At 26.7% G+C, this 16,114-nt stretch overlaps 5 protein-coding genes across 11 annotated transcripts in view; 4 read left to right on the forward strand and 1 right to left on the reverse strand.

Annotated features, from left to right (window-relative positions):
• The window catches only part of LOC107884626, a 3,523-nt gene extending 2,777 nt beyond the window's left edge, over window positions 1-746 (forward strand). The window contains exon 2 of the mRNA XM_016807137.2: window positions 634-746. Coding sequence (XP_016662626.1) covers window positions 634-746 — 113 coding nt within the window. The remainder of the gene's footprint in view (window positions 1-633) is intronic.
• A 21-nt stretch (window positions 747-767) lies between these two features.
• LOC100167362 (integrator complex subunit 10) lies at window positions 768-13,456 on the reverse strand. Of its 6 annotated transcripts, XR_003839135.1 has the most exons (16): window positions 13,098-13,454; window positions 12,966-13,033; window positions 12,776-12,909; window positions 11,790-11,905; window positions 9,461-9,542; window positions 9,192-9,316; window positions 9,019-9,131; window positions 8,787-8,938; window positions 8,435-8,647; window positions 8,194-8,369; window positions 7,950-8,123; window positions 7,567-7,823; window positions 7,302-7,482; window positions 3,028-3,325; window positions 2,736-2,937; window positions 768-999 (listed from the first exon to the last, which is right to left on the reverse strand). XR_003839135.1 is itself a non-coding variant. In XM_008188135.3 (14 exons), exons 1-13 carry the CDS (start codon window positions 13,236-13,238, stop codon window positions 7,302-7,304), a joined length of 1,932 nt encoding a protein of 643 aa, XP_008186357.1. In that variant the 5' UTR covers window positions 13,239-13,454; the 3' UTR covers window positions 768-999. The 6 variants fall into 6 exon arrangements, 3 of the variants coding, with proteins under 3 accessions (XP_008186357.1, XP_016662624.1, XP_029343864.1); XR_003839134.1 differs by having other exon boundaries at window positions 2,736-3,325; XR_003839136.1 differs by having other exon boundaries at window positions 2,736-3,325; window positions 12,970-13,033; window positions 13,098-13,180.
• On the forward strand, window positions 2,808-3,400 carry LOC100573581. Its single transcript, XM_003246698.4, has 2 exons — window positions 2,808-3,202; window positions 3,265-3,400. Exons 1-2 carry the CDS (start codon window positions 2,838-2,840, stop codon window positions 3,398-3,400), a joined length of 501 nt encoding a protein of 166 aa, XP_003246746.1. The 5' UTR covers window positions 2,808-2,837.
• Window positions 5,735-6,624, forward strand: LOC107884625. Its single transcript, XM_016807136.2, has 3 exons — window positions 5,735-5,951; window positions 6,032-6,185; window positions 6,256-6,624. Exons 1-3 carry the CDS (start codon window positions 5,756-5,758, stop codon window positions 6,362-6,364), a joined length of 459 nt encoding a protein of 152 aa, XP_016662625.1. The 5' UTR covers window positions 5,735-5,755; the 3' UTR covers window positions 6,365-6,624.
• A 214-nt stretch (window positions 13,457-13,670) lies between the features above and the next one.
• Window positions 13,671-14,726, forward strand: LOC100169424 (iron-sulfur cluster assembly 2 homolog, mitochondrial). Of its 2 annotated transcripts, XM_008188137.3 has the most exons (2): window positions 13,674-14,007; window positions 14,119-14,726. In XM_008188137.3, the coding sequence occupies exon 2, from the start codon at window positions 14,171-14,173 to the stop codon at window positions 14,516-14,518; it is 348 nt and encodes a 115-aa protein (XP_008186359.1). In that variant the 5' UTR covers window positions 13,674-14,007; window positions 14,119-14,170; the 3' UTR covers window positions 14,519-14,726. The 2 variants fall into 2 exon arrangements, with proteins under 2 accessions (XP_001943742.1, XP_008186359.1); XM_001943707.5 differs by having other exon boundaries at window positions 13,671-14,726.
• The last annotated feature ends 1,388 nt before the right edge of the window (window positions 14,727-16,114 follow it).

The raw sequence follows: 16,114 nt of genomic DNA on the forward strand, positions 1-16,114 counted from the left end.
ATTAAATACCCCCCCCCCCCCCCCAGAACCAAATCATAACTACGCCACTGGGTCGCACGTTGGTGCAATTCATAGCCACTCGGTTACAGTTGGCGGTTGGTAAGTCGGGCTAATTTATTATTTAATATAAGTAAATAAAATGAATCCGAACCAATTTCTCCATTGGATAAATGATAATTGCAGATATTATTAATTTGAAGTTTGTACATAACTATTACAAGTGTTACAACAATTAGGTAGGTACATAGTCAAAATTATGAATTATATTATTATGGCCACTGTAGTAATAATAACACGTCAACCTATGTGCAGTGTATCATATACAATTAATACTTTTGGCTGTTCAAAATGTATTCGCCGATTGTAAAAAAATTTGCTGCTTTATTCTGTATGCAGCATTTATGCGATTAAAGTCTGCGCATGCGAGTGAGCCAATAAAAGCTCTGAATAAAATGAGGAATGTGAAATTGAATTCTAAATATTTATCTTTTAACTTAACTCTCTGTCACCGAAGGACGGGGGTAAATATTAAAAGTTATAAACAATTGTACTTGAAAAAAAATTTTAAAAAATGCCCAATAGTAGACAGCTTTTTGTCAAAATGCAATCAATATTTGTTAATTGTTATGATAGGTGCCAATATAAACCATCCACTGAATTGGTTGATGTTTGGGTTGAATGGAGCTGAAATTGTTTTCAACTTTACAACTACAATTGATGGTCTAAATTTAAACTCTAAACCTTAAGGTAAATATGAATAGAATGCATAATATAAAAATAAAATTTATTACAATTAAATGTTACATGTATTGAGACTCTTAGGAGAATTGAATCCAGAACAGCTGCTGTTACTAATAGTTTTTTTTCTTGTGCCATCAACAGTGGGTACAGAAACTTTCCAACCCTAGTTCAATAGTAGTGATGGTAAACCAGCACATCAAAATTTTGGCCATTTTTATGGATCAAACTATATTACGGCTCCTGATGGTCCAAGAGCTCCTGTAAGACATTTAATTAATTTTTTTAGAATTTATTGGAAAAAGCACACAAATTAACAATACAATTTAAAATATTGTTTTCAAAAATTACATTTCATTATTATTAAGGTTTATAACTTTTTCAACACTCTTAAACATAAAAAAAGTGTACTATACAGTTTATAATATTATAAGATATATTTTAACTATAATATTATGAAATAGGTGCAAGTTTAAAAGCAACTTTTTTAAGAGGGCGTTATACCGAAATTTATTGTCTCCGTCTTACAAGAGTGGAACATACCAAATTTTACACTAAGCAGATGACATTTAGCTCCTTTAGTTTACACATCAAAGTGAATTCACCTCTTATAAAACTTAAAGGTAAGATTATCATCAAGGCAATGTTGTGGGATTTTTATTATACAGTGAAACCTCTAGATACCGGACCCTCTCGGTCATTGAAATTGTGTCCTTTATTTGGAGGTGTCCGCTATTCAGAGGGTTTAGATTGGAGAAATTTTATTGTTGGTTCCCAAGAAAACGTCCGCTATTGGGAGGTGTCCGTTAGGGGAGGTTTCACTGTATTTTAATTTCAAAGTAAGTTATGAGTGTTTTAAAATTGTAAATTGTTTATACATATTAAAAAATGATAGCCCGCTTTAAAATTAAAATATAATAAAAAGCCATTAATAAATTGCCTAGATAATAATCTTATCTTTAAATGTTATAAGAGGTCAAATTCAATTTAATTTTTAAACCAACAGAGCTAAATGTGATCTCCTAAGGGTAAAATTTGGTATGTTACGCACATGTTAGACGGAGACAACATGTCAGTATAAAGTCCTCTTAAAATTAAAATAATTAAATTAATTTTAGGTTTAATATTATTATTATTATTTCTTTATTGATGGAAAAAACTTGATTTACAAAAAAATGTCTATAGGTACATAAAATGTGTAGTATATAAAAATTACAATAAAAATTATAACTTGAACAAATTATATTAAAATTCACTTTCCATAAATATAACAAAATAAAAATATCGTACATAATAATTGTATAACCGTAATTAATCATAAACTTAAACTAACTTTAATAGTTTTACCTACTTCCATGAGTATTGAGTATTATATTTGCCAGCGATGATCATAAATAAGTCTTAGAAACATTATTAATTTAAAAAACTGTCTTGATTTCTAGTATATTTAGTATTAATTGAAAATTGAATCGTTTCTAAAAATAAGGGAAATCTATTGACTTCTTTAATATTTTTTTTATGTATTATATTGTACTTTTAAGGGCCTTTTAAGGACTTTTGATAAATTGTTAATTTCAGAAATAGGCGTGAATCTTTGTAGACAAGTAAACAATCATTGAGTTTCCTAGTAATATTATTATTTTCCAACTATATTTTGGAATATCAATTTTTTTATTTTCAGATTACTCAAAGACTACATTTATATGCAGATTCATTTGTAGAAATTGTTAATTATAAACAATTGTATTCACTTTATAAAAAAATAGCAGTAACTAATAAATATTATATTTAACATAAACTTCTATATCACATTGTTATACATTTTTGGTCTGTCTATCCAGTTTATAACACATATTCATTTTTATTTTGAATATTTTAAGCATACTACATATTATAATATATAACACTTATTTGTTAATATATATGGGCGCTGTGTGATGTAATTAAAATTTTAAAACATAATATAGTAACTGTTTTCAGTTTCAATATACACTTACCAATTAAGTCCCCACCTATGAAAATGTTACATATGGACATGATATATTAGACCGGAACTATCACTGTATGGAATACAGTTATTATAATACAGTCTCACAACAATGTCGGTCTATGCTTTAATGTGTTTGCTCTTTATAATTGGTGAATGTTTAGCATATTATAACAGTCAATGGATGCCAAGTTTTTACTTGGGTACTTATCCTGAAAGGTTTCATACATTAAGAATGTCACGGGGATCATGTATAGTTTCTTTGAACACTTTTAGAAGCAAACATTATAATGTAGAAATACCTTTAATCAATGGATCGACACCAGCAGGGTTTTGTGCAATACTGTTAAATAGCATGGAGAATTCAAGTCTAGCCATATCAATAGAACAAGGATTGACGGATGTAAACAACAGTTTAATGAATCAAAGCATCAGGCTGTTTAGAGTCAAGAATGGAAATTTGAAACTTATCCAAGAGTAAGGTGTCATTCATAACATTGATAACTATGTTTGTGTTTAATTTAATCATAATGTTTCAGTGTCTGTGGATCAACTGATGTTCCTGGTTTAACATTGGCTGAATCAAATACTGCTATACTTCTAATAAAAGCAGACCAAAGTATTAATTTTTCATTAAGTGTGTACACTTATCAGTCTTTAAATATTAACATGTAAATAGACAATTTATAATAAAAATACCTTTTCAAGCAAAACTATATTTTGTATTTTATAATTTTAATGCTATAATATGAATATAAAATATTATAATATAGTATATACCATGTCAAACACTAATATGTATAATAAATAATTATTTTTAATAGAACAATATTTGTTTTTATTTAAATAAAAAACATTTACAATTTAAATCAATAGATTATTATCATTGATTTTATCATATTGTAAAATCAATGATATAATATAATTTATTGCCAAATTGATTCCTAGTTTTATTTAAAAAATCAAGTGTCAAAAAAAAAATCTACAATTATTCAAATTTACAAATCCAAATAATAAATGGTATTTTTTTTAAACTGTCTAATGTCAAGTACAAGATATATTCTATCAACTGATAAGATACAATTGTTTTAATAAATACAATTTTAAATATATTAGATTAATTAGCTCATAGTAAATTTAGCATTGAAAATTTAGTCTAAGATTTGTTGCTTTAAATTTTTTTTGTACCAAAACAAATAAATGAAGAATTGTAGGTGCTTTGAATTTTTAATGAACAGGTTACAATTTCCATGGACCTTTGTTATTATGTTATCCAAATCAGTAATTTCAATTCAATCTATTTGTCTAATAATATATAGATATATAAGAATCTAACTTGATTTTGGAGACGAAGGAAACCGGTTTGTTTGTTTATTTATTTATTTGTTTTCACTTCCCATTTTTCCATTTGAAATATATATTATTCATTGAACAAATAATTTATTGTTACATTTTTTTCTACCTTATCCCTATTCTATAACAAAAAGAATACAATTTACCACTCAAGAGGTTGAATTCAAAATGCAGGATATATAATTTTCAGAAATTAGCAATAACAATAACTACAATATGTAAGATCGGGTAACTAGTAGATAGATAAAAGGGAATTTAATAAATCAAAATAGTGAAATCAATTGATTGATTTGTATTAATAATTAATACAAATTAACAAATTTGTTTTGTGTTTCCCAAACTTACTTTTCTCGCAAATTACAATACATTAATATTAAAACTTATGTAGCACTTCTAATTTTATACATTTTGTACTCCTCAATAACAAATACTGTAAGATCTGAATAAAAACATTTGTTATATACTAAACAAACTTTAAACTATTTAAAATACAGTTGTATTTTTTATTAAAATAATATTAACACTTCAAGGTACTATCACATATTATATTTATAATTTTGTATAATCTGTGGTACTATAAGCAAATACGATTATTATTTATAATATACTAAAAAGTAAAAAGAAGTATGATATATCATAGGGGACAAAATACCATCCAGTGATAGAACCGACGTGTCTTCTCTTATTTTAGTTTACTAGGTATCTACAATATTTTATTTTTAGTGTGCATGGCGGATTTACAAATTATGTGTTTGATGAAATTTGTGATTTTAACGGATTAGTAAAAATCTATTATTTAAGTAACATTTTTTATAGTTGGATTGGCTAGCTTTACCTGGTTAACAGTTTCAATATTTAAATCAATGAGGAGTATGGAATTCAAAACACACTATAATGTAATGTACTTATAATGTACTTATCATATTATGGAAAGTGATAAACTAGAATGAATGTAAAGTACAAATTTGGGTTCATTTTGTACAACCATAAATTTAAAATGTACATGTCCATATAGGCATTTGTAAATATATTGTAAATGCCTTAGATTTGTAAATTTATTTTTTAAATCGCGTTAATTTATTTCCACATATGTATATCTTGAGTAATATTTATATTTCAATATTTGTATTAAAAAATATTTTTTTCAAAGATTAACTATAATAATAATTTATATTATTTTTATGGGCCTAAGCAACATTTTTACAGCACAACCTTTTATGAACTACTGTTCTAAAGATTAAATAAATTACACCGAGGAATGGAGAAGTATTGGTAAATTGTAAGACTATAAAAATAAAAATTATATAATAAATAATAACTTTAAAAATATACCTTACATTTAAAGTCTTATGAATAATACAATTTCATAATATCAAATTAGTTAAAATATAAATATATAAAAAAAAAAAAAACATTCAGAGAAAGTGAAAACAACAGTCAAATAAAAAAAATAATATATAATCAAACATAAATACATTTTACATGATTGTTTAATTTAGGTATGTTAATTGACCCTCATATTTTCTATAGATAATAAGTACTACCCATATAAGTTATAACTTTTTACATGAGTTTGTGTATAAATAATATATTGTTTAACTTTCACTATTTAGTTTCACACTGTGTGTTACAGCTTAACATTTAATATTACTTATTTATTTTGCAATTGATACAAAAATGATATTCTTATATAAAAAAATATATTTTATTAAAATTGTTATAATATTCTTTAACTTTTATAGCAATAGCATGCAGTTAAATTTCAAATGGCCAGAAAGTCATATACAGTTAACTCCTTGTCATTCGACATATACAATATTGTCAGGGAATTATGTGTTAGACTATGATTCAAAAGTAACTGGGAATTATCATAGTAAGTATTATATTGTACAACATTGTACAACTTTTTCATATTAACAAGTACAATGTACAAATAATCTATTTATTTTCTAGAAGATTGCACTTTTTTAGTAGAAGGTCCGCCAGGAACACAAATGCAATTAAATGCAACTATTTCAATATTAAATAAAACAAATAAAGATGAATGTATGGACTGGATAAAGTTATATGATTTCTATAGCAATACAACATTAGTACCTTTAGGAGAGTAAGTGAAATTAGTGTAGTTGGAAAATGCAATACTAATTTAATGATGTTATTTATTTGTATTTTAACAGATACTGTGAATCAAAAAATCTAACCAACTTATTAACATTTTCAAACATAATGTACATTGTTATTAATATTTCACCAGACGATTTATTCCAATTAAGTATAATTACTTAAGTTTGGGAAGTTTTTAAAAATAATAGAACTAAATAATAATTTTTAATTAATTATTATTTTTGTTTTCACCAAATTTTTGTATTACAGTTTCAAGAAATAAATGTTATTACTTATTATCATTTATAGTATAAGAATTATGTAATATATTCAATGATTAAGTTTCATATTATTTTAATTATTTTAGGGTTAATTATGATGTAACAGTATTGTGCAAGCAGTTCACCCCCATGTGGCAATACCGCATAAAAAAAAAAAAAAAACAAAAGACCACATACATTATTTTTCTTATGACATGGGGCTTTCTTATGTAAATTTACATGGGAAGTACAATAAAATAAAAATGATAAATTGCATTTTTAAAGTAAAATATTTTACTTTTTAATTTTTATATTGATCTTTAATCCTTAGTATTAGATTAAGTTATAGAACCTGGTTCTTAAGCAAGAATACCGTAAGCATTTTATTTAATTATATTATAATATAATAATTATTACATATAAATTAATTGTTATAATTTGAAATATTTGTAAATATTATAAAGCTAAGCTTTATCTTCTACAAAATTTACATTTTTTTCTTAGTACCCATCAAGTTGCTGATGATTTACGGTGTTTAAATTGTTAAATATTACCTATATTAATTTTACTAAACAATTTTCAAACTTATGGTCATATTCGACAAAATCAAGTAGGTTTTAGAATTTTTAATGTGGCTTTACCTCATTTTATGTGTAATTTATGGCATTTTAGTTTAAAATAGCAATATAATAAACTACTGTTATAATATTATTATATAATTCCGATATCATAGTTGTAATAACTTAAATATGCAACATGAAAATATTAAGGTAGCATTGGAACTAAATTTTAATATTGCGTTAATCACGATAACCCAAGGTATAAATTTGTTGTTATAGGACTTATGAATCAGTACTCACTTAAAAAGTTAATGATTTTTCCATAAGAGTAGCAGTCTTCATTAAACTTTCTCTTTCATTCTTAAAAAATAATAACATAGTTTCATCCACTGGTTCAGACCATCGTTTTACTTGTTTTTTCAATGCTGACCGAAACTCTTCTTTTACTCCTTTGCCAGCTCCTCTGGTTGATATTCGTGGACTATGAATACAAATTATTATTTAATTATGAGTAATACTTTTGGAATAGAAAATATACAACTATTTATCAGAAATAAACACTTACCTTAATGAAGAAGCTACACATGGAAATACATTTAAGACACATTTATCATTTTCCATAAACATAGCCATAAAATGTTCAATGATATCTATGTTAGTAATATAAGCTGGAAATTGAGGATATGTAAACAAAGGCAATTTCCCTATGTGATTATACATATCTTCAGCAATTGCTTTGCCTTCTGGCCAAACCATTTGTGACAATACTAAAAGATGACCAATAAGAATATCACTAGTTGATGGATAATTGGAAAGTTGATTCTAAATTTAAAAAATAATTTAACTTTGTATTTTACATAGGTAGTATAAATTAAATTAAACTTAAATAACCAATATATAACACCGAAAATATTCAAATAAAACCATTAAAATCTAAGTAATACTCACGTAGAGTATTTGAACCATTATCTTAACACAATACTGTAAAACGGGCAATCTTGCTATTTGAATATAATACATTTCTCTATCTTCAGGTGGATTAGCTATTTCTGTGGACACACTTCCATACAAGCTAAGACTTTCTATTTGATCTACTACCTCGAAAATGTGCTCTGTACATTTCTGTAACAATGATGGAATAAGTATGTTTCTTACATTTTAAATAATTGATGAACAAATACTAATTATATACCTTGAATTCTTGTACACAATAGTATAAGGTCACTAATGATAATGATTTTCTAATACTTTCATGAACTGGTACAGCTTTGAAAAGATTCTTGTATTTCCCTTGATAAAATTCAATATCATTAAGGAATTGCCCTATGAATGTATCTACTTTAATTTGAGCACTTAATTTCCAATAATCTGCAAATATTTTCAGTAATATAAAATATAGTGAAAAACAAATTACAAATATTATCTCATTCTACCAGTGCACATTGGTTCTTTATTAGTAAGTAATTCCCAATAGTTGAAAGCCATTTTGAAATGATCAAGAACTTCAGACGAGTCATCGGTAATACCAATCAAAGATTCATTTAATTTAGTTGCTATGGAAAGTACAGCTTGTTTCAAAGGAGGCTTATTAATTTGTACTTTTGGACCTTTAATTGCTTTAACTAACAAATATTCTGAACCATTTTCTATAAAAAAATAAAATAAATGAATTGTAATGTTATACTATTTATATACTAAATATCATACTTATTATTTGGTTAATCATAAGTTAATTAATGTCAAAAGCAAGATTATATCCTACAAAAATATTATTAAATTACTCACCAATTTTTAATGATTTATTATAATCAAAAACATGTCGGACAAACAATATCATCCCACAAAACACTAATTGTTTGCTAAGTTCACTGTTATTGGAAGCAATTACAAACTTTTTTGCAAAACTTGATACCTTTTTCCAAGCTTTTCGTTTATCACTAAATTATAAAAACATAAAGAATTAAAAACAAAAAATATAAAAGATTAAATAAGTAAATTATAAATTTGGAAAAATTACCTTTGACTTAAAACAGATCTTAATTCCCAAGAAAGTTTTTTACCGATACGTTCACATGAAGCAAATAAATCTTCCCAAGGTGTTTTAATATAATTTTCTGTATCAGGCAAGTTCTACAAGAAATGTTTTTAGAAAAAGTAATGTTAATAATATTTATTAGTAAACTATGTTACCTGAATAATAGAATGTCCTCCCATAGCATATGTAATATAAAATTCAGTAGTTTTTGTTAACATTTTATAGAGATTTTTCTGATTTAATGTACTTGTTGATACTAATAAAGGACCAAGATCACAAACTGCAAAAATAATTATTATTATCATTACTACATTTTTTATCATAATATATATTAATTTTGCTAAATAACATAGTTTATATTTTCCATACTTAAAATTAAAATTAATAGCGAAATATAAATTAAACATACTCCTACTTATATTACCTAAAATCTTTCTGTAACAGTTTATAACATTTGGGCATTGGTTGTGTTTTTCGGCTGTTATCATTGTATCCATGAGCTTTAACTTAAACAGATAATTTTAATTTTAATAATAATAATATTTATTCAAATTAATAAATAATTGAATAATATAATAATATGAAGGGGCCTCGCTATTGCCGTCAATTTTAGCTTAAAAGACCTAAAGTATTAACAAAATTAAAGTCAGTTAATGTTGTTCAATTTTTATTCTGAAAAAAAATTTGAACTCACCAAAAAATTGTCTATAGATCCTACTAAGTACTTTGTAAAAACTAAATTTTATATTATTGTAAACTGTATTTGAAAACTTGAAAATATCAACTTTTTCGAATCATAATTAAAATTAATATTAATATTAAAAACGGAAAATGTTTCGTACGATCTACAGAAATTTTTTTGCTGAATTCAAATTTATTTTCAGAATGAAAATCAGACAACGTTAACTAACTTTAATTTTGTCAAAACAAATGTATGTTTTTGTAAATTTTGTGTAGTGAAATTGATATGGTTATCGAGTTATTGACGTGTGCATATGAGAGAGGATACCCACATTTAATTTCACTCACACTATTAATCATTTACAACTAACACATAGATCACCGGGGCCTATGACAAGATCAAAAATTGCCTAAATGTTGCTCCTTAAATAATGAACGTAGCAAGGCCTCTTAAACAATTTGTACAATTTTTAGTAGTGGACCAAGTATTATGTTTTTAATTATTTAACATTTAAACCATATCTTAGAACAGTACAAATTTCTCATTAACTTAATAGAAAAATTAAAATCAACAATAGTTGATAGTTTATAAAGGTTAGTTTTTTCTTGGAAGTGTTATATGATTCATATTTTTTTCTTTTACAACTTTAATTTCTATACTTACAACTAAAAAAAAGTTAATTAGTTGCTTACTATTATTTATTTTAATTAATCTCAATATTAATTAAAATTTTTAAAGGCTATTATTGGGTAAAATATAAAATTGTTAATAGGATTTCAGCGCACTATTTGTTTTTCTACCTAACCAACATGCAATATACCTAATACGCGTTTTGTGGAACAAACCTGTATTGTTAACTTAATACTTAAATTAAAAAAAACTTTTCTTTAAGTTAAAATTTAAAATTGTATGTGTTTATACATTGGTCATTTATGATGTTTCAATTTTAAAGGTATGTGAGAATTTTTTAATTGAAATCAGTGACAGCTCATGGAATTTTAATAAAGTAGTGCGCATCCAAAAAAAATATTACCAATTTTATATATAAAAAATATATTATAAATTGTATTAAATAATTGCTTACAAATTTTAGTTATTCACCAATAAGCTTTATCAGCTGATAATCGGAATATAATAAACGAATGAGAGTAAAAATAAATTAAAATGCCTATGCCGACGCGAAGAGGCGCGGCGACGTCGTAAATAATTTGCTTAAAACAATTTACTTGGTTATGTGCACAGAAACGAATGTGCACATCAATTCTATCATAACATGGGTCGCGTGTTTAGACTTGTTTTAATTTTTACACTGTACAAATGTGCAAAGCGATTGTGTGCACTTCTGCACCACTATAATACACACCAATACGGTTCCATCGCGGACAACCGCCCGGCTTTTGGGCCATCGAAATAACCTAATCCAAATATTATATTATTTTCATAATATTCTGAATTTATGTTTTTTTCATTTTAAAAAATAATCTTAATAACACTATAAGTACTTAGTTGTATTATTATGATTTATGATTTATGTTTTCAATTTTTCTTGAGTTTGGGTAGGTAGTGCACGTTCACTTGTGCACATATACACAAGCCGCCACTGATTGAAATATTTTACAAACACACCACTTGCATAACAATTTAAATACCTTAAAAACAAATCAACAAATAAACACAGATGTTTACACTCTAATAAAAAAGCTAACAACACACGGTTGGTTCAGCGAACTTGGTATGTCATGCCTGGATCAGAGAAAGACAAATAGTTTGCAAACATCCTTTTAAGTGTAGTATAATACTGAAACTTTATTTATCCTTACTCATCTAAAGTTCCTATTTTATTTTTTAATGTTTCATTTTTATATTTATTTTTTCAATAAATATAGTTAAGAGGGTGTGATACATTCACTCTAATTTTTAAACTAACAGAGCTACACTAGTTCTGCAGAGTGCAAAATTTACTATGTTATGCACTTGTAAGATGGAGACCGGGAGACAACCCATGTGGGTATCACATCCTCTTATTATCAGTTTCATTAAAAATATGGTTAAATAATACTACTACTCTTACTGCTAATTCAGTTGATGATTGAGGGAAACGATTTAGAAGTAAAAGTACTAGACGACAATGTTCCATTGTGTCTTCACTTCTTTCAGCACATACTGATAATAATTTCTGTTGGATAGCTATAACAAAAAATATTTAAATAAGATTTTGCTAAACATATATTATGTTTTAAGAAATTGTAGTAAAAACCAAGGGAATTCACTCTGCATTAGGTTAGGTGTCTAGTATACCTTATCATAGAAGAGGTCACTTTAATGGATGTATTAAATTTAAAATATAGAATAAAAACTATTCTGGGTGGAGACTCAGAAGGATTAATAGGTCAATGTATTCCGCTTTTGAACAAAACAAAGTATCATTCCCTCGAAGAACAAGGTATACAAAATATTAATTTTCTAACCTAACCTTAAGCGCTAAAAAAATTGTGTGCCTGTGTATTTCAATATTTTTGACTTGCTTATATTTTTTAATGAGGGATCTTGAATTACATTTTCAAGCTTTTTGATCTAGTATAAGATACTAAAAAAATGCTTTAATATTCAACAATGAGAGCATAGTTTCGGGTACCAAATTTCATTTATACTCAGTTCAACTTAAAAAACAAACCCTGTTGCAGTCAAGCAAAATTTGTCATACCCTTGTCTACCCTCTGTATACTTCCATGTGGTTAAGCGATGCCTATGCACATAAGTCAACCACCAAGTAAGTTTCTTAAGTTGAACAGAGTATAAATCCAATTTGTTATCAGAAATAATACTAAAAGTTAAAGAACAATGCATTTTTTCTACTATAAAAAGCATCTTTCAAGACAATACATTCATTGAAAGGAATCTAAAATATATATTAAATATTTTGAAACTAAGTTAATTATCACTTGTAAAATTGATATTATAAACATTCAACACAAAACTTTAATACTTGGGAAGATTAGACTGAGCAAAGTTATGTAAATTACAATTTCATAGTGAAAATTGTATTATATTACTTACATAAAGGGAGTGCAGAAAACATTTCTCTAAAAAATGTTTGTTCCTCTGATAAGCAAGATATGTCCATACATAATATTGGTGTAAAGTTTTCAATCTCTTTCCAGAGAATTGCTTCGTTTGGAAAATCTTCAAGCCTAAACCATAATTAATGATTAAAAAACGAACAATTAAAAAAAAAAGTTCATCTCACAAACAACTGAAACATCTAGCTGCTCTTTGAACACAACGTAAATTTTTTTCTATTTCATAACATTCAAACTGAAAAACACATAAAAAATATATAAAATCCTTAACAGCATTGGAAGAAGTAAAGGTAACATACGTGTATTCCAAAATTATTCGGAAACATTGATTTAGCTGTAAGTAACCATGATCTACATCTAAAGCAATCGGTCTCAAGAAAACTTTTAGCTTTCGTCATCATGTACTCTTCGTCAGTGACTGACACTTCCATAGGCTCCATTTTAATTTACCTATAAGTACTTCTTTAGATTATATTTCCAATCATGAATGGTAAATGAGAATGTTTGTTTGAACAAAACACACAATATTACAACATAACATAATATAATAAATAGGTAAAAGCCAAATGGATGAGGCGCTTTTTAATATTAGGTTGCACAGTTTTTGGAAAAGTAGTATGCATAACTCTTTGCTTAAAATATATACTTGTATATTTAAGCCATGCGTAAACTGATAAATCTATTCTCCAATAATCTTCTATACCACTGATAAGAGATTGATTGTTGTTACCATACAGTAACCATTTTACTAAAGTTTTTAGGTCTATGGTTATAATACATACCACAGAATACAGATACAAAGCCGGGTTCACACTACACCGTGTCGTGTAGTGTGAACAAGGCAACTATCTTTAATGCCTAGTTTACACAGCCTAGTAGTACTTGTCATTAGTACTTGTCGCTCGCACTATTATCACACGTGTGAACAGAAGTGAATAGTGCTTAGTATTAGTAAAACCGAGAGTGCGAGTGAATAGAATCCAGTTCTATTTACTGACAGTTATAGTGCGAGTGACAAGTACTAATGACAAGTATTACGCACCGTGTAAACTAGGCATAACGAGATACTACTAAACTAGTCAAAAATCAAAACCATAATAATATAATTTACATTAGTATATTATTTCAGATTTCTATTATTTCTATTTTCTATTAAAAAAAGTTGATTGTTGAATGTTGAGGTATTGATAATCATTCGCCAACCACTAGGTATTATGTGCAACTAATACTTACTAATTAAATACTAGTTTAATAATTGTAATAAATTATACATACATTGATTGTAACACTTAAAATGACTTTTACTATGTTGATGGCCAGAAATGTTCGAAAATGTTTCAAATTTATTACGGCTCCACAGACAATCAGACAAATGTCATCAAAATTGGCCGAGGAAGACTTAAAAGTAACTGATGATTGTGTAAAACGTCTTGAAGCTATTTGTGACAAAGATGAATTCCTCCGTCTTTGTGTTGAAAGCGGTGGCTGTTCTGGATATCAATACAAGTTTGAATTAGATAGAACTATTGCAAACGATGATTGTGTATTAGAAACGCAAGGTATTAAGATAGTAGTGGATACAACTTCCTTAAATTATATCAGAGGATCGACAATTGACTATGAACAACAGTTAATCAGAGCTGCTTTTAGATTAATAAGAAATCCAAAAGCTGAGGATGGATGTTCTTGTGGCGCGTCATTTTCAATAAAAATAGACTGATTATATTTTGGTTACTTATGTATTTAGTGTAAATAATATTATAATTATAGTTGAAATTTGTTGTGGTTTTAATATTAAAAAAATAGTATTTTTCAAATGTATACATCAACATTTTTTTCCTTAGTGCTTAAACTATAAATACTAAAATTAATAATTATGAACTTTACTGTATTTATGATGTGAATATATCATATAACATACCTTTTAATAGTACATTTTTTTCAATAATTTAATTTAATGAACAATCAATTTCAGCTACTTTGGATTTAACAGTTACATTCTTATTAAATCAACTAAATGAAGGTAGTATAAGTGGTTACAGCTTTGCTGTATAGTAGTTGCATTGTATACAATCGTATAGTAGTTGTCAAGCATGACGTGGATGTGTTATAACTTATTTTATATTTATTGAATTCAATGATGAACCATTGCATACAAAATATGATTCTGATTGGAGATATTGACTCAACCTGAATTCCTAGAATACGTTTTGTATAAATAATTTTAAAAAATATCTCATGAATATAATTGAGTGGTTTTTCAGGGAACTTTTTTTTTTTGATAAAGGTAGAAATTTTTCGTAATCTTCTATTAAAAATTAAAATGTCTAATGCTAGCTATAAAAAGAAAACCTTTTGATGAATTTTGTCAAATTTTTAACTTAAAATGCATGTTAAAAAATCCTATGAGCATCCTTGCATTTTATTTTCACTTTTACCAAGTGAAAAAGTTTATGACAATAATTTTAAAAAATTTCTCAAGTCTATGAATAGCTCAAAAATATACAAAAAAAAAATATTTTGAAAATGTTACCCTATATGGTAAAAGCTAATAAAAATATTTGGTGAACATTTCAAGTGTCTATAGTTATTAGGTTTTGAGTTACACCAAAAAAATAAATTAGATTTTTTCATAAATCGGTTTCGTTTAAAATTTACCATTTTTTTTTTGTTATTCCCGAAGTCCGAAGCTTTCGAAAACTTCTGGGAATTTTCAATTTTGATCTCTCGAAAGTGCCAACTAGAATCACTCTTCGACTCTTTGGAAAAAGACGCTTTCCAACGCTTCGACCGCTATTGAAAACCAAATTTTCGGTGCAGGCGTGACAAAAATATATATACATTATAATAACAAATCCCCCCCTCCCTGAATACGCCACTGCGCCTAATTGTATCTGAATTTGAAAGTCATAATAAGGGGTAGATTAAGGGCTAGAGAAGATAAATATTTCGAGTCATGTGACTATGTGAGAACATATTTTTTTACTTTATATGGTAACTGATAAGTTGTTAACTCAGTGGCGTAGCCATGGGAGGGGCTGAGGGGGCTGCAGTCCCCCCCCACGAAATATTTAGAAAATTTAAAAATTATTTTAATGGTCTATGGACTATGATGGTTGCTCAAAAAGTCTTAAATTGTTTTTAAAGTATTTAAAAATGTACTAGACAAATTAATACTTTTCAGCTATCTCTATGCTAGTAGGTACGTATTTAAGAGGACGTGATACCCGCATGTGCTGTCTCCGTCTTACAAGTGCGTAACATAACAAATTATACGCAAAGCAGAACACGTGTAGCTCTGTTAGCTTAAAAATTA

Source organism: Acyrthosiphon pisum, chromosome A1 (genome assembly GCF_005508785.2).
Source record: "Acyrthosiphon pisum isolate AL4f chromosome A1, pea_aphid_22Mar2018_4r6ur, whole genome shotgun sequence".
Classification (NCBI taxonomy): Eukaryota; Metazoa; Arthropoda; class Insecta; order Hemiptera; family Aphididae; genus Acyrthosiphon; species Acyrthosiphon pisum.